General features: G+C 38.7%; 1 protein-coding gene across 3 annotated transcripts; it reads left to right on the top strand.

The window, feature by feature from the left end:
* The first annotated feature begins 13,565 nt into the window (after positions 1-13,565).
* LOC147424259 (uncharacterized) lies at positions 13,566-21,253 on the top strand. 3 transcript variants are annotated; one of them, XM_086501364.1, is made up of 5 exons: positions 13,566-13,763; positions 13,843-13,878; positions 13,968-14,172; positions 20,442-20,520; positions 20,899-21,253. In XM_086501364.1, exons 1-5 carry the CDS (start codon positions 13,612-13,614, stop codon positions 21,015-21,017), a joined length of 591 nt encoding a protein of 196 aa, XP_086357490.1. In that variant the 5' UTR covers positions 13,566-13,611; the 3' UTR covers positions 21,018-21,253. The 3 variants fall into 3 exon arrangements, with proteins under 3 accessions (XP_086357490.1, XP_086357491.1, XP_086357492.1); XM_086501365.1 differs by having other exon boundaries at positions 13,971-14,172; positions 20,899-21,238; XM_086501366.1 differs by lacking the exon at positions 13,843-13,878 and having other exon boundaries at positions 13,971-14,172.
* Positions 21,254-22,749: the final 1,496 nt, after the last annotated feature.

Genomic DNA, 22,749 nt, shown 5'->3' with positions numbered 1-22,749 from the left:
CCTTTGATAAATGGGGCATTGATGCTATGGGTCCTCTTCCTAGAACAAAAAATGGTAAACTCTACATTCTAGTGGTTGTAGATTACATGACTAGGTGGGTAGAGGCTCAAAGTGTGCAAGGGTAAATGGGAAAATAGTGAGTAGGTTTGTCTACACTAATATTTGTTGTAATTTGGCACAGCTCTGGAGATTGTTTTGGATAATGGTCCACGGTTCAAGAAGGGTTTACTCACAGAATTTTGTGAAGAGCTTCACATTCTACATCATCATAGTACACCCTACTACCCACAGTCAAATGGTTTGGTGGAGAAGGATAATGGTGAAAGACAAGACAAAGCTGTGGGATGACTTCTTGGATGGTGCCTTGTGGGCATATTGAACCACATATAGGGAGGCAACAGAGTTCACACCATTTTTACTTGGTCTATGGTCAAGAAGCTTTGCAGCCTATCGAGCTCAACATTCCCACAACGAGGCTTCATAGCAGAGCTGCACAAGATAACCAAGAAGCATGGATGGATCGACTTATTACCTTAGCTGAGCTTGAGTGGAAAAGAGAAGCATCTTACAAGTGTTACAAAAGAAAAGCTACACAAGCAAAGGAGAAGCTTGACAAGAAACTCAAGGACAAAGGCATCAAGGAAGGAGATCTTGTGCTAAGGTATGACAATCGACTTGATAATCGTTTTGATGCCGAGTTTGAAACTAGATGGCAAGGGCCATACATAGTCAAGAAGGCTTTCAATTCAAGTTACTATCAGCGTATGGACTTGAATGGTAAAGAGCACTCCAGGAAGGTAAACAGGTTATCGCCTGAAGCCCTATTTGAGTCGCCTTCTACCAAAGGATCTATCAAAGATATTTCAAAAGGCAGCTTTCTCATGTGAGTTTTGTTGCATGAAGCATGAGTGTAACTCGAGCCAAAATGCCAAGGGACCGGACAATGAAAATCTTCACAAGGACTCAGAAGCACTCTCTTTGGAAAAGATGCTTTATGATGGTAGATGAATATACCATCATCTTGGAGGAGGGCTAATGATAACCGTTTTTTGGCTCTCTGTAATTTCCATAGTGAGCTACCTCAAGGCTATCAAAATCACCTAAACAATGTGGTTATTCTTACCTTTTCATTGTACATAGGCGTGTGTAAGTCAGGGGACTTTCCCCATATCTTCTTAAAACCCTCAGCTAACTAGTCATTGGGCTAGTTGAGCTAAATAAATAAATAAAAACAAAATCCATTGGTGGGTAAATATTTCATTGTATATAGGGCCTAAAAATAGAAAATTTTCATAATTATTTTGTTATTTATTTAAATATTTCTACCTAGGTGTGCGTTATTTTCCTAAGTATGCTATGTACATTTACTCACCATTACCATAATCTTTCTTACCTATGTATTCTATAAAAAATCATTTCATGCAAGCTTCTCTTATTTTTCTTGTGAACCCACTCCAAGGAAAAACCTCAAAACATACATTCCACCATCAATCATTTTCTTTCACTAAATTTCTATTTTCTATAGGTATTTCTTCTTACCTCTTATAAATAAATATACATCAATAAAAACAAATGAGGACCCTCCTCATTTGATTCCCTATATTTTCATATATTTATTTATTTTATATATAGCCCACATTATTCTAGATTCCATTAATTGTTTATATATACTACCCTGTTTTTTTTCCATCATATCCATATATTATATCTGCATAATCCACAACCATGCATATTTTCAAACCCCTAAGAATCAATTAGGTCATGCTCTAATGCAAGGAGGGGCTCACCTTTGGAGCCATACGCAAATTCAACAAAGGGGGGCCACTGAAGACTATTCTGTGAAGAAAAATAGATATTTTGGTGGGATTTTCTATATCCATCTCCACTCAGTGGCACTCACAATTTGAAGCAGTGGCTAGAAGACAAAATGTGGACCAAGACCTGAATAATCACCTCAAACATTTGCATAATTTTTGGAGCTACCATCGATGAGGTATGATTTTTTTATTGGACCCCATTCTGCCCACTTTTCTCACAAGTAGCCTATAGTCTTCCCTCACCTCTTTCCACACTTCTACACACACACACACACACACACTCATTCCTCTCAATCCCTTACTCAAACCTGCACCTTCCATGGTTTCTCTCACCTTCTTCACCATTAACCTCCCCTCTTACTTCCATAGCTCTCATATAAGCTCTACATGTACATACACCATCTCTATGCCTCTCTCTATTACCTCCAAAGTACAATTTCACCTTACCCCTTCTCTGTATACAAAAAATTCAGCATGTAAACCATGCTTATCCTCTGCAAATTGAGAGATCTCATCAACAAAATTTCCATTTTCATTGCGATAATCAACCTTGATGGCGGTGGCATAAAAAAGAGAAGAAGAAGAAGAGGATCAATAGTCATTTTGAGAACCTACACAAGTAAGTCCAAAACTTCTTCAAGCTTCACCATCACAAGGATTTCCTCACTTCATTCAACCATCTTACTTCAACCATCCACCTCATTCTACCCATTGTAAATATATCATTAACTTTCTAGTGATTACTAACACTAACAACTAACATATTAACACAAAAAAGCCATTGATCTAACCATAAAAGATACCTCACCTCAAGACATGTGCATAGTAACTCTCTCTCTCTCTCTCTCTCTCTCTCTCTCTCTCTCTCTCTCTCTCTCTCTCTCTACTTAAAACTCTACTTTTATCTTATCTACCATCAATAATGCTCTCCTTCGAGCCCACATCCATGACTCAAGCTGACAAAGAAGGCCCGCAATGTTTTGATATTCAAAATCATAACCCTGATTTGTTAGTTTGTAAATTAAGATTTACAATAATCTTAATGAGAGGTCTCCAACCTATAAATATGTCCCTCTCCTTCTTGCAAAACAACCTGCAATATCTCACATAGCACCCCAACTGATGCATGATGAGAGACTTACGCATAGCAACCACTTTGTGAGCTTCGCTTTTGGTGTGAGAGAAGCTTTCAAGCTACACATTGCAAGTGAGAGAGTGCGAGTTAAAGAATCTCAAAACTACTATTGTATATGTTCCTCCATCATCAATAAATTGAGGTTTGGTGCATCGATGTTCAAGTCTTTTTCCTTCTACTTGTGCAATACGGTTTGGTGAATCCAAGGTGGCTTGTGTATTCTAAGTTTCTATCAACAATTGATCTTGTTTGAGAAAGTGTTTTAGTGTGTTTTCATTGCCGATTTTGTGTCCATTGTAAGAGGTTATTGTGGTGAGAGGTATCCCACATCCTAAGACAGCGCGCACATGTGTGTGTGTGTGTGTGTTGGCAATGTCTAGCATTTACTAAGCACGAGTTAGTTTTGTACAAGCTCTATGATAGCATCATAACGAACCATCTCCATTTGCAAGTCACAAACAAGGTATTACGCAAGTTCCATTCCTTCTCTCTCTCTTTCCTTTGCTCTAGCTCCCTTTGCTCCATTTGGTGTGTGTCTTGGTGTGAGATTGCTTGTGTGTGTGTTTTGTGGTGCAACTTCTTTGTTGTGACAAAATCTCTCTTGCGTCCTAGTTCGCATACCATAACTAGGTGGTGCCCCTTCACGCGTTTGGTTGTGGGTTTGTTGTTGTTGTTTCTTGATTGTAGTTGCCCTAGCCCCAATTGAGTAGCACGGGAGCCTTGAGGGGTGTTTAGAGGTCGCCTCTCTTCTTGCCCGCCCCAGACAGCCTCACTAGGTGGTGCCCCTATTGTGTACCACCCACCATGACGAGGCCATCATGCATAGTCTTGGTGTAGAGGCCATCGGATCTGTTTTGCATCTCTGTCTCTCAATTCTTTTTTCAAACATTGAATTAAAGTTTTTTTTAAAACTAAACCTACTTAGTTTTTAAAAGTTTTTTTAAACGAAACCTACTTTTTTTTCAATAACTTAGTTAAACAAAACTCAAGTTCACTTAGATAAATTTCCTCCCTCTCCCTCTCTCTCTCTCTCCATCTCCCTCTCTCATACGTTAATTATATGAACATTCTTTCCTCAGTCTAATCACACTCTATTTACTCACACACACCTCCCTCCCTCTCTCTCTCTCTCTCTCTCTCTCTCTCTCTCTCTCTCACACACACACACACACACACAAATCAAGTGGGGCAACAAAAGAACGCATTATACAAGTAAATCAGTGCAAACTAATCGATCAAGGAACAAAAAAATGAACAAATAATGCAAACGGTGAGTATTTCTAACTATCTGCATGTTGTGTGTGTGTGTGTGTGTGTGTGTGTGTGTGTGTGTGTGTGTGTGTGTGTGTGTGTGTGTGTGTGTGTGTGTGTGTGTGCGTGTGCGCATGCCAAACAATGTGTGTGTATGTGTGCACCCATTTCAAACATGGGGGGGGGGGGGGGGGGGGGGGGGGGGGGGGTTGAAAAAAACCAACCTTGATCCACTCCTTGTAGTCGAGTTTTCAAGCGTGCTACCTCATGTTCCCCGTGTTGTGCCCCGGATCCAACAAACGGTTGATCCCTCTTCAAAATAGGGTTTGTGTGTCTGTGTGTGTGTGTGTGTGTGTGTGTGTGTGTGTGTGTGTGTGTGTGTGTGTGTGTGTGTGTGTGAGAGAGAGAGAGAGAGAGAGAGAGAGAGAGAGAAGGGGGGAAGGGGAAAGGGAGAAGCAGATGACGATGTTGTAGGTGCAATGGCGAGTGAAATTTTGAGCAAGGTATGCCCAAAAATGTGGGATACCTTGCTTTGTTTCTTTTTTTTAACCGTCAATTATTACCGTGTGTTACTGTGGATTATCCATTTTTTATTTTAAAACATTGGGAAAGAATTTTATGTTGCAGTGGAGCTGATTTTTAACCCCCAATAGTCCTTTTTGTGCAATTTTTTTCTCCCTCTCTATCTTTTCCTACTTATTAGATTTTTTTAAAATTATTTCTTTACACGTTTCTCCTCTTTGCACTATTGAAATATTAGCCCCCTCCCCTCCTTACTCCCTTTATTTTTTCAGAGCACATATTTTCTTGAATTTAACTAATTGTAATTCAAGCATGTGTAGGAAAATTGGGATGATCAAGGCCCTTTTAGCAGCCCGGAATGTGAGCGATGGTGGCTGAAGGAAAAGCTCTCTTGCCCTTGCATCAACAAGTGAAAAGGGGCAATCCCTCGCTTGAGGTGTATTGCCTTGGATCATGTGGAGAACGAGGAGCTTTGGATTCCTCAAAAAAACGTCCGAGTAGATAGGAGAACCACCCCCTCCTCGTTTGAGGATGCTTTCCATTGGTCTGTCTTTGGTGGTGATTCTCTGGTACAGAAAGATGAAGGACAATGAGAAGAGCTAGTTGATTGAAGTCATGGCATGTGGTCATTGTGAAACTAGCTCTACTTCGATGGCTCCTCGACATGCGTCCCAAGGACACCTCAAGGTTGAGAACGAGTACATGTTTTCCATGGTAGATGAGTTGTTGGCACATGAAGCCAACATGTGTGAGGAGGATTGTAGACGTTGCACTAAACGGGCACAAGCAATGGAGGACATGTTGCTATTGAGTGCCCAAACACCTCTTTACAATGGTGCCCAATACTTGGTGCTCCAAGAGTCATTGGAGGTCATCAACTTGTAGGCAAAATGGTTGGAGCAATGCAAGTGTAAATTCTCTTCTTGGGTAAGTTCTGTTGATGATTTTTTGAAAATTGCACTCTCTTGTTTTCCCCTCCTTGTATTTGTACAATTTTTTTGTTTTGTTGTAGTTTGATGGGAAAAATGCTTCCTAAGGATCAACACATGCCTTTGGATCGTCTATGAGCGAGGTCGCATGTTATCGCACTTGGCATGGAGTATGAGTGTATACATGCATGCGTGAACGATTGCATACTATACCGCAATGAACATGCATATGCTACCTCATGTCCCGTGTGTAGAGAAGTACACTACAAGACTAGTGTGAATGGGACCCACCTACCTCGCAAGGTATTGAGGCATTTTCCATTTATCCCTTGGATTCGGCACATCATATCGTATTGTTAGAGAAACGCTTCAAACTTCAAATGGTAAAGAGAGAGAGAATAATGAACATAATATATCAACAATCTCTCCCAGGCTAGGATAGTCATGGATGGTCTACATAAGGATACCCCTCAAAATGGCTTGTCTTCTCTCCTTTTGAAGTGAAACATTGACAATGGGGATGCCCTTCCATAACTCCTCCAACTCCTTGATGAGGGGCTCAAGGTAGACATTGTTATTTTCCACTTTGTACTTTCCTGGCACAAACAAAGAGAGAAGTATATTTTGCTTCTTTTTCTAGTTTCCCATGGTGGAATATTGTAGTTGATGATCACCACGGGCCAAGTGCTCCATGATGTAGACTTGGTGCCAAATGAATTTCCACCATCACTTGCCAACCCAAGCCTCAAGTGTCGAGGATCTAGCCCAAACTCAGGCCAATGAGTCTCAATGTGTAGGTGAATTGGCATGCACACGCATTATCCCATCATTTGAGGGGTGGTTGGCATGCCATGTGAGAATCTCCACTGTAGACCCGCTTTTAAATAGAGTGCAGGGTTGTCCTCATTGGGTCAAAATTCTTGTCCTACATGTGTGCCATCATTGGTGAAGGAGCGGGTAGATTCTTTACACAAAGTAATCTATCCAAACATCCATCATTTCTTGACCCAAGTCACATCAAATACAAGGCTCCAACAAATGGAAGACAACTCTAAAGATTACAATGGTAGATTGGGCAACCATTTGGGAAAAGCACTACAATAGTGATCCACCCCCGTCTACTCCACCAAAAGGTATGTCAAGGTACTCCATATTTTTAAGGTTTCCATATTGGAAGGACTTAAAAACCCAACATATTTATGGATCACATGCACATATTCAAGAATTTTTCTCGCACCCTATGGGTTCACATCACGGGAAAAAAGGACTCTTTGGGGGTTAGGGAGGATTTGATGGCCTTGAAATTTCTTCGGGCCGCCTCCACCACTCAATGTTAAGCCCTAAATGGGAAGATTGTGCTTCATAAAGCCCCATGGAATCTAACCTAAGATGAGCTAGATCGAGTGAAGGGTTCCATTACATCTATTTGCACATCCACAGGGTACATGAAGGTCACTAAAGGGAGCTTTCACAAAGGCAAAAAAATGTGAAAGCATTCAATTGCATCGGTTGAAGACACATGATTGGCACAAGAAGTTACAAGTAATTCTTTTTATCCTCTCTATCCTCTCCCTTGTTTCATTAAAATATTGAATTTTGTGCAAGACTAAAATCATTTTCTATTTTAATCTTTTGAGATTATAGTTCATTTTGCCAGTGAGATTGTGTGTGTGCCGGGGCAAGAAAATGAGGGGATCTATTTTCAAACTTGGGGAGTTATTAAGGTACATCATATCTCTATTCGACCAATCCATTCTCTATATACACTATATCTTCTAGTGTGTTATCTTATTGTACTTTTGTGTGTTATCTTGTAGGTTTGTGAGCTCCAAATAAATTGAAAATAGATTCCATCCCTACTGCTCAGTTGCTTGCCGTGGAAGTTGTTTGTGCCATTGAGGATGCGGTTCCTTCTTCCATTATTCTTAGTCAAGTCTACCTTTTGGTTCATGTGGGTGAGGAGATCATTATGTGTGGAGTAGTGCATGCACGGTGTATTTTTTTTTCTAGAGAGGGTTTTAAAGACTCAAATATTTTGTGCGACTGCAGGCCCAGCCAGAGGCATGCATGGTTGAAGAATGGATCGTGCAAGAGGCATTTGTTTATATTTTCAGAGTATTTGGCACAAGTGGATCCCTCAATTTCTCGCATGTGGTCAGATGAGGAGGATGCAAGAATGGTTTCACCTTACCAAGTGGATAGGGAAAATTATTTAACATGGATATGGATCTACACCGAGTTTTTAGCAACCTTCTCATCCTCAATGCAAAGGTTATGACCAAGTGGGTGGACTTGTGGACAATGGAAAAATCTAGGCGTTTGCAAGAGAGGAAAGCATGGAAGCATGCTCATGGAGGAAGGAGGGCACCCCTAGTACCTCAACACCTTGCATCTTTCCCAGATCTCATTAGTGTCAAGTGGATTCAGGAGAGAATGAACGACGCAAAGGCACAAGGAGAGAACGTCACCGACAAAGAATGGGAGTATGTGCAAGGTTGCGTTTCAAAGGTATAGTACTCATATGCTTAAACTATTGCACATTGCATAGTTATTTCTTGATTTTATCTTTGTAATTGATTGTATAATCTTTTTTGTATTTTATAGTGCCTTTCCTTTAACTCTATGTGGTCAAAGGGTCGACACTTTCGTACATGCCACATTGATGAGCATCAAACCTCCATGTATTGTGGAGTCATGGGAAAATTTGACACAAATGGTGATGAATCCAGGTACTGTAGAACTATTGAAAGGATAGTAAAGTTCAATTTTAGAACCTTTTATAATTTCATCTGCGAATGCAAATGGTTTTCAAATGTGTCTAGACGACATGAGAATGGGCTCTACATGGTGGACTCTAGTCTGTATCACACGGGCGACAACTTAGTTTTGCCATGCAGTTGTGAGCAGGTGAGTGTAAACCTTCTTTAACCTTATTTACTTGTAAAATGATATCAATGTCACTCACTTTAAACTTATCTTCTCTAGTTCATCTACATACCATCAATCCATTGACAAAAACTTTTGTTTGTAGTTATTCCAACACCTTGGGGAGGAATCAGTTTTTCCACTAGTGAAGTGAAGACCGTCTTCATCCCTCTCCCACATCTTACATTGGATCAGGAGGGGTCAGGGGAGAGACACATCGATGATTTAAGTCCTAGCATTTCCAATCTCAACGAGGATGATTTCAATGATGATGATGATATGGAAGATGACGAGTTGGAAGAACATGAAGCCAACACATTCACAAACAAAAATTCAATTTCTCTCTTTATTGAATTAGGAGCCATGGGTTTAGATTTAGATCAAGCTACTTGTAGAGATATTTTGGAAGATGATTTGTAAACATTTTGTATATTTTATTCTATGAAATTTTTTTGTCGTGTTGCTCATTCATAGTTCTCTCTCTCTCTCTCTCTCTCTCTCTCTCTCTCTCTCTCTCTCTCTCTCTCTCTCTCTCTCTCATTTTGTCAAGCATGATAAGTTGCAAGTACATTTCAAAACTGCCCATGGTAAGCTCTACCTAGTCAATCGTCAGACACCAAGTCATGAGGGCTATAACAATGGAGGCAGAGGGCTCCTTGCACCTACTAACCTGAGAAATGTTGGTTTCCTTGCCTCCCCACATTTGCAAGAGAATGAGAAGGGTTCTTACAAAAGAGGGAGCCACGTGCACATTGTTGGAGTTGATACACATGGTGGAGCTATGCCTACTAAGATCGAGGCTCCCTCACATATCATGTCTTCTTTGTTTGTGTATAACATGTCACAACATCTTGAAACAAGTTTTTCTATAATAGGATGAAGCAACTGCCTCTCTATCTTTTTTGAAATATTAATAAATCTCTTTAATTTTTTTCACATTAAAAACAAAGGAAAATACTCAACTTTAAATGTTTCAGCATCAAAGTTGGGGTCAGTAATAGCAGCGTCAATAGATGTGGTAATTATTGAGGTAATTTATGTGATAACAAACACGGTAATATACATGATAATATTTAAAATGCAAAAAATGCCCTCCCACTCTCCTCTCTCTTCTTTGGCCAGCCCATTTTGGACTCTCTCTCTCTCTCTACAAACCGCGGTAAAAGGTCATGATAAACATTTTCAAATTTTGATTGGTTATTTACGCTCTTTACACCCCCTCCTTTATGCTTTGGCATGGATGGAAATTTGCTTGTCCTTTTGCATGCTTGCCATTCTCTTCTCAGTCCAATCACTCAATTTTATCTCCATTACGCATTCAAGTAACTTTTCCATAAGAGACCCAATCATTATAGTTCATTTTTTATTTACATTTTATACATCCCCTCCTTTATGCAAAGGCTTGACCCAATTAGTGCTCAAATCACAAGGCATACTATGTTGAAGTTCAAGGTTGAATATATCGCACATCCACTCATGTGTAAAATCTTCTATTCATTTAATCATTTCAGGCTTAATACCTTGAAGATCTCTCTCTTTGTGAGTGGCCACTCTTTTCAAGCCCGTCGCACTTATCCTCAATAGTAAAACAAGAGGACATATATAGAAGTGGACCATAAAATGGTATCTTTCAAGCATTTGGTTGCTCATATAGTTACCTACAATGTATACATATCCATAAGACTCAAATTACCAAAACCCTCAACCGGCTTTCCCTTCAAGTTTCTCCAAATTCTTCCACATGCACGTGTCTTTTCTTGGACTTGAAAAAATTGATGTCTGACTTTCCATTCTTTACATCCCCTCCTTTATGCAAAGGTTTGACCATTCGGTGCTCCAACCACAAGGCATACTATGCTGAAGTGGAAGGTTGCATATATCACACATCCACTCATGTGTAAAATCTCCCGTTCATTTAATCATTTCAAGTTTAACACCTTGAAGATCTCTCACTTTGCCAATGGCCAACTTTTCAAGCCCGCTGCACACATCCTCAATAGTAAAAAAAGAGGAAATACATGGGAGTGAACCATAAAATGGCATCTTTCAAGCATTTGGTTGCTCATATAGCTACCTACAATGTGTACACATATCAATAAGACTCAAGTTACAAAAAAATTCAACTCACTTGCCCTTAAAGTTTCTCAAAAATCATCCACATGAGCGTGAGTTTTCTTGGATTTGAAAACATTGGTGCTTAACTTCCTATGTTCTTCTCTTATTTTGAATTAACACCTTGTATGTATACAAATGACTTTGATAGTTTTCTTTGTCCATAGTTGAATCTAGCTTTATCAAGGACTTTTTAGCATCTTGACATTGTTTATCATACCAACATAAATTTCGTGATCTATCTTTGTTGATACCATGGACATGCTTTATGGCAAAGCATTCTTAGGCACAAGAACAAATAACTTTTTTGAAATCTTCTCATTTAGTTTTCAATCATCAATAACTTTTGCTCAATCATTTCAATATACATTGGTGCTCATTTGAAATCCATACAAAAGAGATAACCGTGGAGTGTCCGATAGGAAATATGTAAGATAACACGTACGAACAAAATAAGGGATTTATAATTAGATCCATTTAAAGAAAAATATACTTACATAAAGGGTTTTTTAATTGAGAAAGTGAAAACTTTCATACATAAGGGTTAGTTTTTAAAATAAAATGCATACATAAGAGGTACATATAATATTTAAAAATATACAGGTAAGGGATTATTTAAATACATGTTGTTTGCACGTGCTATATGCAATTTTTACATAGTGGGCTCCCCATGGAGATAACTTCTCTTCCCTTTGCCTGAGATTATCATGCTCCATTGTTTCTCGACATGTAAGGTCAGAACATAAGATCCAATGGTCGAATTCTGGGATTCCATTTTCCAAGCATAAACCTCTTTATGTGATACATGATGGCTTTAGAGAGTAGAATATAGTCAATCACACTATCCCCATTGTATTTGCTACATGTAAATCCATCGATTTCACTCCACCAATATACACTATTGACAATGAGAATACACGTGCTATTGCACATGTATAAAAGTAACTTTCCATAGGGAAAGTTCATCGATTTCACTCCACGAATATACACCATTGACAATGAGTATACACGTGCTATTACACATGTATAAAAGTAACTTTCCATAGTGATCTGGCTCCTTCTAAGAGAGAGAGAGAGAGAGAGAGAGAGAGAGAGAGAGAGAGAGAGAGAGAGAGATAGATAGATTAGATAGATTTTATTATCGTCCTCGGAGGTCAAATATGACCTATGGGATCAAAGTTACATGTGATGTAGTACGTGTATGGCTGATGAGTGACTCTCGATGCTCCAAAATTGTGGTGATGAGAGTCGCAATGGAGAGCCCACACTGTGGCTGGGAGAGGAAAGTGTGTAGGTCTAAGTCATGGATGAAAATGTGAGATCAGAAGCAAGTTCGGATGACCAAAAGCTGAGCACTCTAATAGTGTGTGGTACTCAGACTCTCAAACTTGCAGTGAGCATAATGTGCACAGTCAATTTGACTCTTCTCCATTGCCCCAACGCCCTATTTTGCATCGAAGGAAATGGGAGCTAAGCCAAATGGCTGAGATAGTGCATATCGTCGACAAGGGGATAGGCTCAAGCATTAAGTGTGAGTATGGTTTCCTTTTTCAGCGAAGAACATGGTTTTGTAGTTGGGGGCAATATGGATGGTGTAATGTATGAAGCGTGACCCACCAGATTTCTCCCAAGCTGTAATACATTGACGTTGTAGAAAATCTTCATTCACTTGGGATTCAATTGAAGCATCATGTAGCAAGTGTAATGCATCTTATCTCCCAAACCACTTCTTTATGTCTTGCATCCATCCCGTGCTCAAGATCTTGCTTTTATGCGTCTTTTGAACTTTTTGCTTGCTTCCCATGCAATTGTAGGAAGTCGTTGTGAGGGGTTTTGACGCATCTTTATCATATACTTCACAACCCTTTCCATGCCCAAAACCTCAATTGGAAGAGATCCCGACTCGAGAGAGAGAGAGAGAGAGAGAGAGAGAGAGAGAGAGAGAGAGAGAGAGAGAGAGAGAGAGAGATGTATGCAAGTAAGGATGAAGCAAAGCCAAGATGTGATGGATCTAGAGTGTTTCATATGTACATGCACACATGCATGCTTTGATTTTGGATTGTATGGTTGGTTGATGTAAGGTCTTGTAAGCGAAGGTAGGACGTCATGGAAGGGTCATGAGTATGGTATTCCTCGGGACCATATCTATCAATCACCAACTATCAATCATATAAAAACATGAGGCAAATCCCCCTAGCACCATGCTTCTCTCTTTCTGCTACGTTTGTGAGTGCACATCCATCTTCTCTAGCGAGCTTCTCTGTACCATGATGCATGTTCTATGTATATCAATCACATAAAAACATGAAGCAAATGAAGTCTAGAACCACTCTTCTCCCTTTTCGTTGCATTAACTTGTGAGAGCACATCCATTGTCTATATAGTGAACACCTCTCTACCATGATGCTTGTTTCACCTTGTTGTCATTCTAGCGAGCTTTGTCCACTTGAGATTACAAGGAAAATCTATCAGGTGCCCGATGACTTTTAGGTTTAAGATGTACCTTATGGTGGGGACATTTCATGCATATTTGATACATGATGTCACTGCATTGGTCCTCTTATGTATTGAAAATTATAAATGAGTTATGATGGGGCTAGGGTTCACACAAAAAATCCATAGTGCCTTTAAATCGTCAAATCTTTCAACACAATCCCTAGGGGATTCAATTCCATCCCCTCGTCCCTTTTACATTTTTATTTTTATTTTTTAACGTCTTTTAGTGGGCGTGTTTCGCTCTCGCGCTCTCTCTCTCTCTCTCTCTCTCTCTCTCTCTCTCACACACACACACACACACACACACACACACACACTCGCGAGTTTCTTACTCGTTCTGAAAAGATTAGGACTATGTTTCTTACTTTAGATTGTGACGCCGTCAACATTCTATTGAGTGGAGACACCACCGAGTTATTAGCAAATGGCTTGGAGTCGCAGAGTGTTGGTGATGATGATGATGAGCAGCTTGATGGTGGCGTACGCAGCCTCCTCCACTGCTACTCGGCCTGATCCCAACGACGCGCATCTCATGGCCCGCTGGCTGGTGGCCTCCAGCTCCTGGGCAGTCATCAGGTAGAGAGAGAGAGAGAGAGAGAGAGAGAGGCGTGAGTCGAGAATTACCTCATTATTTCGTTGTGGTGTTTGCTTTCAGCACAACCTCCCTTCATCTCAAAGGAGCTGCATGGGGGTATAATAAAGGCATCTTGTAATTAATGATGTAAGCAGAATCATGGCTGCGTTGATCTTCTAACACAGAGCGCGTCGTTGATTGCGTAGCAGGAATGTGGCAGATGTGAGCGACGGGGCACCCACAAACTCGAGTGGCGTGCCCTACTTTTATCTGACCATGCTGGATCCCACCCCTCAAGACCTGCAGGCCAATCCCAAGTGCTCCGTCACGTTCAGTGAGCATCCATTCGGAACTTGTGGCAATTTGGATGCGGAGGACCCCAGATGTGCCAAGCTTTCCTTGTATGGAGAGGTCGGTCCTTCTTCACTTCGCTTTTGTTCTTGCATTAGTACACAAGGGATTTAGAAATTTTCTTTTCAGCGTTTTTCATACAATCCATAACATCGTGAGCTTCTGTTCGAGAGGCACCACATACCTAGCTAGGTACAATTGGGGGCAGGGGACCATTGGCCCGATGGCCCCCACCGGGCCGACGGTCCCCTACCCCCAATCGTAGCTAGCTAGGTATGCAGTGCCTCCCTCACAAAAGCTCATGATGTTGAGGTAAGTCACAATGTGGGAATTATTGTGAGAATTTGTTCAAAACTTCTTGTGGTAGCTCTCATTTAGCATCTTTCTTGTTCCCAAGAATTTTAAACGTCACTTTAAGTCAATCCTCGAAGAGAGTTTTTGTTGAACCGAATTCTTGCAAGTAAAAGGACTTCTCATGGCTTCAAAACAGATGTATTCACTACCTCAAGCGAACAAAACCCTAAAGAGAAGAAAAACACATATGTATCTATCAATGTGTACTCCACAATCTCTTTATATGGACACAAAAGATCTTTTGACTTTCATTTTCATGGGCCTTTTCATTTGCTAAAGTCACCCTTCACTTATACACTTAAGATATTTTGAAAGCTTTTTCATTTTTCCAACATTGGGGAGACCTAAAAGCACCGGTTCAACAAAAACTCCTCTCTTACTAAGATTCCTAAGAGTTACTATCATAGTCATGGATGAAGCATATAGTAGTGTAACTAGGAATGTCATGTGTAGGTGCCTATACAAGGGTGAGGAATCTGATTGGCTTTGTCAACGAGCTCTAGAGATAACCATGGTAGCTCTATTGGGCCATGGAGGCATGGAAAATCTCGTATGGATTCCTCCATTGTAACTATGGTCTACTCTTGTAGTGATTGAGAAAGTGTAACCTTCTAACCTTGGCTATCTCTCCATAGTGTGTAGATTGACTTGCCATGGTGTGCTCCAAGCTTTAGTGAGCACCCATCAGATTGAGATAAATTCATCCTCTAATGACATCAAAAATAAATTTCAAACGCTCGTAAACGTTTCAAGATCTCTTGAGTATTGTTTTGATCACGTGCTTATATGGTTTTCGATCAAAAAATTTAATTTTTTCCTTCTAGGCTACATAGGAAACTATAGTAAACACTTATTACTTAGCTATGAAAGTAGTAAGAGTGGCAAGATTAGACTTTCACAACACTCAAAAGTGGGGAAAATAGAGTCCAACAATTTCCTAGAAACAACATTGGGACATGAAGCTTCTCTTTGTAACTCTACGTGGAAGTAGACATCAGTAGCAATGCATGTCTAAAAGCTTTTGGGATTCAAATTTTCTAGAGGTTTGGGCTCTTTTTGTTTGATACAAAAATGATTGTCTTGATAAATGACCAGAGCAGGATCATTTTTCTCCCAAATAGTATCCAAAGAATTATGGAACAAGGCTGAAAATTAGAAATTTATAAGGGTAGGTATGGGCTACTCCTCTAACTATCATGGACTTAAAGCCTAATGTAAAAACCCCATGTCGCTACATTTTTCATAATTACAACAGACCGTATCTGGTTCAATCTATATATGTCCCCGTTGATTGTACCGTTCCATTTGTTAACACTAAACTGGTAACTTAATAAGGCATAAAATTGTCCTTTCAATTTTTATGGAAAAAAACCAATACTCTTACTATACTTTTCATTTTCTGAGACTCCTTACTTGACCTTGAAGCTAAAACATCATCTTGTATGCTAAAAATAAGTAATATCTATAATTCTCGACTGTTTGGCCATGATAAGGCTTTAAAGTCAATTTACTGTTGCATTTGATAAAATAGAAAATTTTCTACTTTGGTTCCATTGTGTAGAGCATATGGAATTTATTAGAATATCAATATACCTTTGTCTTATACTTCAATGGGTTGTTGATCAAAACCTATGGTTGTTCTCGCTCCACCATATTTTAATACACAGAGAATTAACTACAAAAAAGCTACATTTTTCTTATTTTGTTGACCTGTCATTCCCGATGTATTCACTAAAAGTCACCATATGGTGGCACATGAGTGTACAATAGGGGAGTTTTGTTAGGAAAAAAGGATAGATTTTACAAAGGAGGAACCCGTATATAGGGATAAATAAGGAAATTTTGGTCCACGCATGTGACATCTGTCTATTGTATTACTAGTGAATCCCGTGGGCTATCATGATGTTTCTTTGACCATTGTTATCTTGGGAATTTCTTACACTTCATCTCGATACAATATATTCCTTTGCATTCATGTAAACACACAAAGCCCATGAAAACCATCAAAAAATGCCTTCCTAGGGCAATTTTAGACACAATTATGGAGTACCAAAACTACACAAATGAAAAACGTGGCTTCTAAAATGTGGCTTTTAAAATACCTTTAAAATTATTAACACGAGCCAGATTGAGAGTTGATAATGGTATTTGGACCTAAGATACAAGCATACTATTCTTGTTAAGTTAAAATCTAAAAATTGAAAATATTAATACGTCTAGCTTAAAATAAGTTCGATTTTGATTAAATGGAAAATCCTCCCAATAGTGTGTTGTTAGCTAAATGGTATATTATGTGTCCCAAAACTCACAGAAGAAGATATATACTCTATGGAATTCATGCACACACTCCAATGTGTCTTTGGATTGCATAAACATTGCCATAAAATTCATAAAAGTGTAAATTATGTCATTAAAACCGTAGCCATAACGTCAAATACACCCATTATTGTTCCTCTTCATAGTCTAATTATGTAGCACTCTAGACCACAATAAGATTAGATTTAAGGTATTCTAGTGCCAATTCTATGAAAACTGACAAAAAACAGCACAAATATTTTTACACAATTTAGGTTGAAAAATGATTTGCAGACAAAACTTAAAAGTGGAATTTATATAAAAAGCCAAGTTTTTTAATCTAATGAGCTAATTTTGAGGTTTTAGAATACTACAAAACCTAGCTTGTATCTATTACAATCATTCTAAGAAGCTGTACAATAAGAAAATAAAAATGATTGACGGTATATATTCTCCTTCGTGGGTTGTAGGTCAATATCCATAGCTACTGCTACAACGATTATGAAACAGGGGGGTGGTGGAAAAAGGGCGGAGCGGGGAGATCCGGTCTATGGGCTATGAGTGAACCGGCTTGCAACAAGGAGTGATTTTAGTGACTCTATTAATCGTTGTTGGAGCCATAGCTTACGAGGAAAAAGTAGAGGTCAAAATCCAAAGGTAAAGAAAATTGCTTAATAGCTATGAGGCAAAGAAAAACGATTAATAGCTCAAGCTATTAATTGCACCAAGGATAGGGTACACAGGAAGCTGGTGGAGGACGGTGGGGAGTGAGCTTGGGCTATCATGACAAAAGATTTGTTAGATGCAGCTAAACTTAATTCGAAAGGTGGTAAGTGGAAAGGAGTAGAGTTTCATGACAAACTCTTAGCCTCGACATGGTCTATCCTAAGTCTGGGGGGCATCCTGGGGAAACTGGTAAGGAAGTGCAAAAGAGTAGCTGGGGTCTTAGAATGGGGGTAAGAAACCAGGTATCTCAAGAACTCCATCTTGCATTAGTCCCCCTGGATCTCAAAAGTTGTAGGACCACTAGAAAGCCCTTATTGGATAGAAAATGCCAAGAAAGTGAATAATAAGGGTTTGAATCAGCTAGCTCACTTCTGGGACAGTAACAGTAAGAGTTGGAAAACAATTGACCTTCTAGAAACTCAGTATCAAGTAAATGGCTATGAGATCTTGGTAGTCAACGAAGTGATAAAAGAGCTTGACAATGTTGTGATGCCAATCTGTGAAACCGGGTTTGAATGGAATGACTCGAGATGGCCCGTAAGTAATCTTTTATGGAAACCCCATTCCAAAGGCATATATCATGCAAGTATACACAAGAATAATTGGTCTAGCCCCCTTAACAAAATATGGAAGAGACAAATACCAGAATAACGATGGGATCAAGTCATGGAGAACATCTGGAAGCCAAAGTGACCACAATTTATGAAAATATTTCTATGGAAGGTAATGTGGGGTGCTCTATCGGCGGGCATCAAGATCAAGGAGAGAGAAACCGGGTCAGATCGTTGCTTGGGGTGTAGAATAGCTAGTGAGGATCTAGCCCACCTATTCATGGAATGCTAGTCGGTCAGAGGCCTGGCAGGGAAAATTGGCAAGCGGGTCCAAAGGACATGGCAAGTTAGATTCTTAAAGACTGATCTCTTCCTTGGTGACAAGAAGTTGGGAAGTCATGCCCTTCTCATCTGCACTCAAACTGCTAGATACTTCTTCTTTCACCATATATGGCAAGCCAAGAACCGTCGTATGTTTGAGGAGATCTAGACGTAGCAAGCTTCTCTGAGATTACACAAGAAAGCAGAGTGATGATTTGTTCGCTTAGATGCAAGCAAGATTCGGATGGCTGGTCTTGGGCTACCCCTGCCATGTTGGCAACCTACGACAAGTAAATCCTAAGACTATAGTGCACCACCTACTTTATTTAGCCAATGATGATAGGCCTCAGTGAGAGGTGGTAGACATCCAGTTTGTAATCCTCAGCACCTCAAGACTCGGTCTAAGCTTGGGGTTGTTTTGTAAATTTATGATGTGCTTAGTACGATTCACTCACAGATTGTGAGTTTTGTAATTTTTTAATAAAAATTTTCCAAAGACATAAGAGTAACCTCTTACCAATCTAGGGTTAGAGATGCTTGGCAAATAGGGATGAACAACCCCTCCTATTGAAATCATATGGTATGAACAATCTAGTGTTGAAGATTCTTGGCAAATAGGGATGAACAACCCCTCCTATTGAAATCATATGGTATGTTTACCAAAAGGGATCAAATCCTCTCTAACTATTTTATCAAAGAGAGTTAGGTACTATTTACATGCCTAGCATTACTCTTGATCCTCTGGTTCACTCTCTGGTTCCTTTGAGAGCCAAGAGTCTAATACTCTTTGGAATCTTTTTCATGAATAATAGAGATGGTGTATTTGAGATCTTTGTTTTCTTATACTCTTTGCCATTATCATGCATTAGTGTAATAGTTAAACATGTTTGAAAAAAAAAAAGGGAAAAAACGTTTAGGTAAGATCAACATTGAATGTCCCTCAAGATTGTAGTTTATGTTCTCTATCTCTCTATTGTTTCCTTGATAATTATACAAATGAAGTATTGCAACATCTTTGTAACAATTTCACTTGAAAATGTATCACAAGTATTGGTTAGTTACAATTAATTGGACAAAATCTATGAGTACCACTTGATTGGACATAGATTGTTTTTCTTACAAAAGCATTAAAGTTTTAGTTTGCCAATGGGTCTCTTTATTTTATTGTTTTTATTTTACATTCTTTTTATGTTATTTTGTTTTAAATTGCCAATGTGACCCTTTTTATTTTTTCTTTAAGTGGGGCCTTTTATAGCATATAATGCATTTATGATTATGTGTAAAATGGAAAAGACAATTTTATATTAAACACATGAAGAATCACATGACTTGGTGCCCCGCAAGTGAGGCTTGAATTATTTCATTTTTGGAAGGGTGGGGTCTTGACTTTAAGAGCTATCTCCCAAGGCTCTTTCACTTTTTTGAGCTTTCTCCAATTTTGCTTTGGTAAAAGATAGGAGTATAAAAACACAGTTCCAAATAGGAAGTGAAAAATTTTAAGCAAGTCTTTATAACCTTATACTTTTTCAAAATTCAAAAGAAATACATACAAATAAACATAGTTTCCTTTACAACTTTTTTAAATAAGAAATTGAAAAATTAAAGTACCTCTTTGTAATTTTCTACTTTTTAGATAAGATTCACATAGAGTCTTTTATTTATTCTCCCTTTTCTTAGGTATAGAGTGTTCAAATTTAAAGGCAAGAAACTTTTTTTGGAAGGATTACATCTTTTAACATGTTTAGGTTATCTTCACTTGCTATGTTATTGCATACATGTATACAACTCTCTCTCTCTCTCTCTCTCTCTCTCTCTCTCTCTATGCACATGTTTGTGTTTGTGTACACTCACATTTACATATTTCATGATGTCATTAGGGATCTATTTGAGAAGCTAGTAAGGTTCAACTAATGTGTGTATATATATATATATATATATATATGGTTGAAGAGAGTTTGAATATTCAAAGTATTTGGTGAAAGAAAAAAAGACTAGATGCTTCAAGAAAGCTCCTCAGATTTTGGATTTGGAAAGAAAAGCACAGACAATATTCTCTTCTTACTCTTATGTTGGAATGGGTAGATGAATCTGCTTCAAGAAAACTCTTCGGATTTTGTATTTGGAAAGCAATCATTATTCTCTAAGCATCCTCAAATGAAAGGTACGTCCTTTCTCCATTTATGCACATCCCATGAACTTCACAATTATTAGAAGATGAAAGCTTCTCATTTTTCATTGAGTATGCCAACTTCATAAAATGATGTTAACTTTTATTTTCTTGTGAAGGTAAACTAAATGTTGAACTAAATAAACATAAACATAAGTTTATCTTTTTGAACTGCAGATGCTTAATCAATATTAAAAGCAAAAACATGCATGTAAACATTGCAAAATTGCAAGGTTTTCTATTGAAAACATATAAAAATGGACTATGTTTCATTTATTGGCATCATAAAGTTAGGGAGACAAAGAAAGGGTGTTATGACTCAAAGTTTTTATGAAAATATTTCATTGACTCATACTTTCAATTAATTTTCAGATTGGCCTTCACAACACAAATTCAACGTGTATAGGCTTAATATCGAGGACATTTTTCTGATTGATTACTTTGGTGGGCCAAAGAAACTGAATGTTTCTGAATATTTCAAGGTTGTATGAATAAACGACACAAATTTGTGTTGAGACAAGTCTAGGTGTTTTTTCCAAGTACAATCAAATGATGAGATAGAAGTATTGCTAGCATCCACACAATAGTATTGTAGGACATATGTTGTAAATCAATGCATGTTGCATGTAATTAGAATGCATTTGCTAGTGTCATGGAACCATGGTATCTATGAAAATGTGTGCAAAAGGTGTCTATGAAAATGGGCCAAATTTTTTGCACCAAAAGCTTCTTCACTTTTGAGAACCATACATTCTAGAAACAAACGCATATTAAATATCAATAGAATTTTCTCCTTTCTTGATTAAATATTTATAAGCAAGACTAGCTAACTATATCTCTCTTTTCTAGATCTAAAAAAATTTACCAATTTCTTTCTCAATTAATGTGGCCATAATTATCCATGATTGATTGAGTTTATCTTCCTATATTTTGAGATGGGTCTCTCTAAACACAAGGAAACTTACCTTATATTCTAAGTAGGCTAGCTATGGAGGAGACAAAATATACCAATTAGTACAAAGAGTATAGTTGACAACATAAAGTTTATCATCTACCATTACTCTCTTTGTTAGTGTTCCACCAAAAACTCTTTTCCAAACTTCTAGTGTCAAATTACTGCCTTCTTCACATGTTGCTCTATTTTTTCCAACTTCTTACTTCCGTGACTATTAATCCATGTTTTTACTTGCTTATCTAGCTACATCATAAATAGTGGGCACGACAACTAATCACTAGACTAGAAGCTTCATACCATTATTGATTTTCTTGCATTGAAATTTTGCACACAAAAAAAACGTTTTCTTTTTGTTTTTTTTTTTGGTAGTAAACAACATACTTTTCATTTTTTAAATGATTAGGAAGAGCATGGGTTTTAGAGGGGCCTCTTTATTTTCCATGAGATTATGGAGGTGATTAACATTTTGACAAATAGGTGCATGCCGTTGATGGAGCAAAAGATGTCGTGCGCACACTCACACACCCAGAAAACTCAACACAATACAAGGAATTTACTTAAATTCCTCACCTCACTCACCACCACTCAAAAGGTCCCTAAAAATTCTACCCACAAGCTCAATTCAAACTCCAAACGCCTCGACCTACAAGCCCTTGCCTGCCCGCAGACACTACAAGGTGAGTCGAGGTGATCAACATTGGAAATCACGCTTGATGGTGACCAAAATATACAAGAAAAACCATAAAAAACCCAAAAACTCCAGCCACAAAATGCCACTCTCAAACCATTGCAAAGCCTTTGCCAAACTCCACTCTGTTCGACTCTTTGGAGTAGCGCCAACCCTAATGGCACCGATACAGGGTCACATAGTCTTGCAGAAAGCCGTACCTTCTTCCCTCAATTCCTTGCACACAAACTTCCATAGACTCTCCCAAGTGCAAAATTGAAGAGAGAAAGCTATCATTCACTCCTCCATACACTCGAAAACAGGACGGGAACGCAACGGGACTGCACTAGACCACCTGTAGGAACCCTACTTCCTTCCCCACACAGAGAGGTGAAAGTGCCAAAACTTGGCTTCCAAAATGCTCCTTCCGCCCAAGTACTCACGGAAGTGTCACTAATGTGGCAATTTGAAGCCATTTCACACCTTTTTTGACCCAGTTTTGGCCCCTAGCGAGCATTTTTCGCAGGAAAAACCCCAAACGGACTCCAAAATTCACCAATTTCGCACGCTTGATCCTCGATACCCAAAGCACATTTCCACA

Source organism: Adiantum capillus-veneris, chromosome 26 (assembly GCF_014529385.1).
Source record: "Adiantum capillus-veneris isolate H3 chromosome 26, ASM1452938v2, whole genome shotgun sequence".
NCBI lineage: Eukaryota > Viridiplantae > Streptophyta > Polypodiopsida > Polypodiales > Pteridaceae > Adiantum > Adiantum capillus-veneris.
Note: the sequence above shows the minus strand (reverse complement) of the source record. Positions and strands in the feature narration are given on the sequence as shown.

What these genes read in the sequence shown, in the direction of transcription:
- LOC147424259 (XM_086501364.1), top strand. Translation starts at nt 13,612, where the DNA reads ATGGCTTGGAGTCGCAGAGTGTTGGTGATGATGATGATGAGCAGCTTG. An exon ending in AGCTCCTGGGCAGTCATCAG is followed by an intron (nt 13,764 to 13,842) that starts GTAGAGAGAGAG and finishes GTTTGCTTTCAG; the next exon opens with CACAACCTCCCTTCATCTCA. An exon ending in TAAGCATCCTCAAATGAAAG is followed by an intron (nt 20,521 to 20,898) that starts GTACGTCCTTTC and finishes ATTAATTTTCAG; the next exon opens with ATTGGCCTTCACAACACAAA.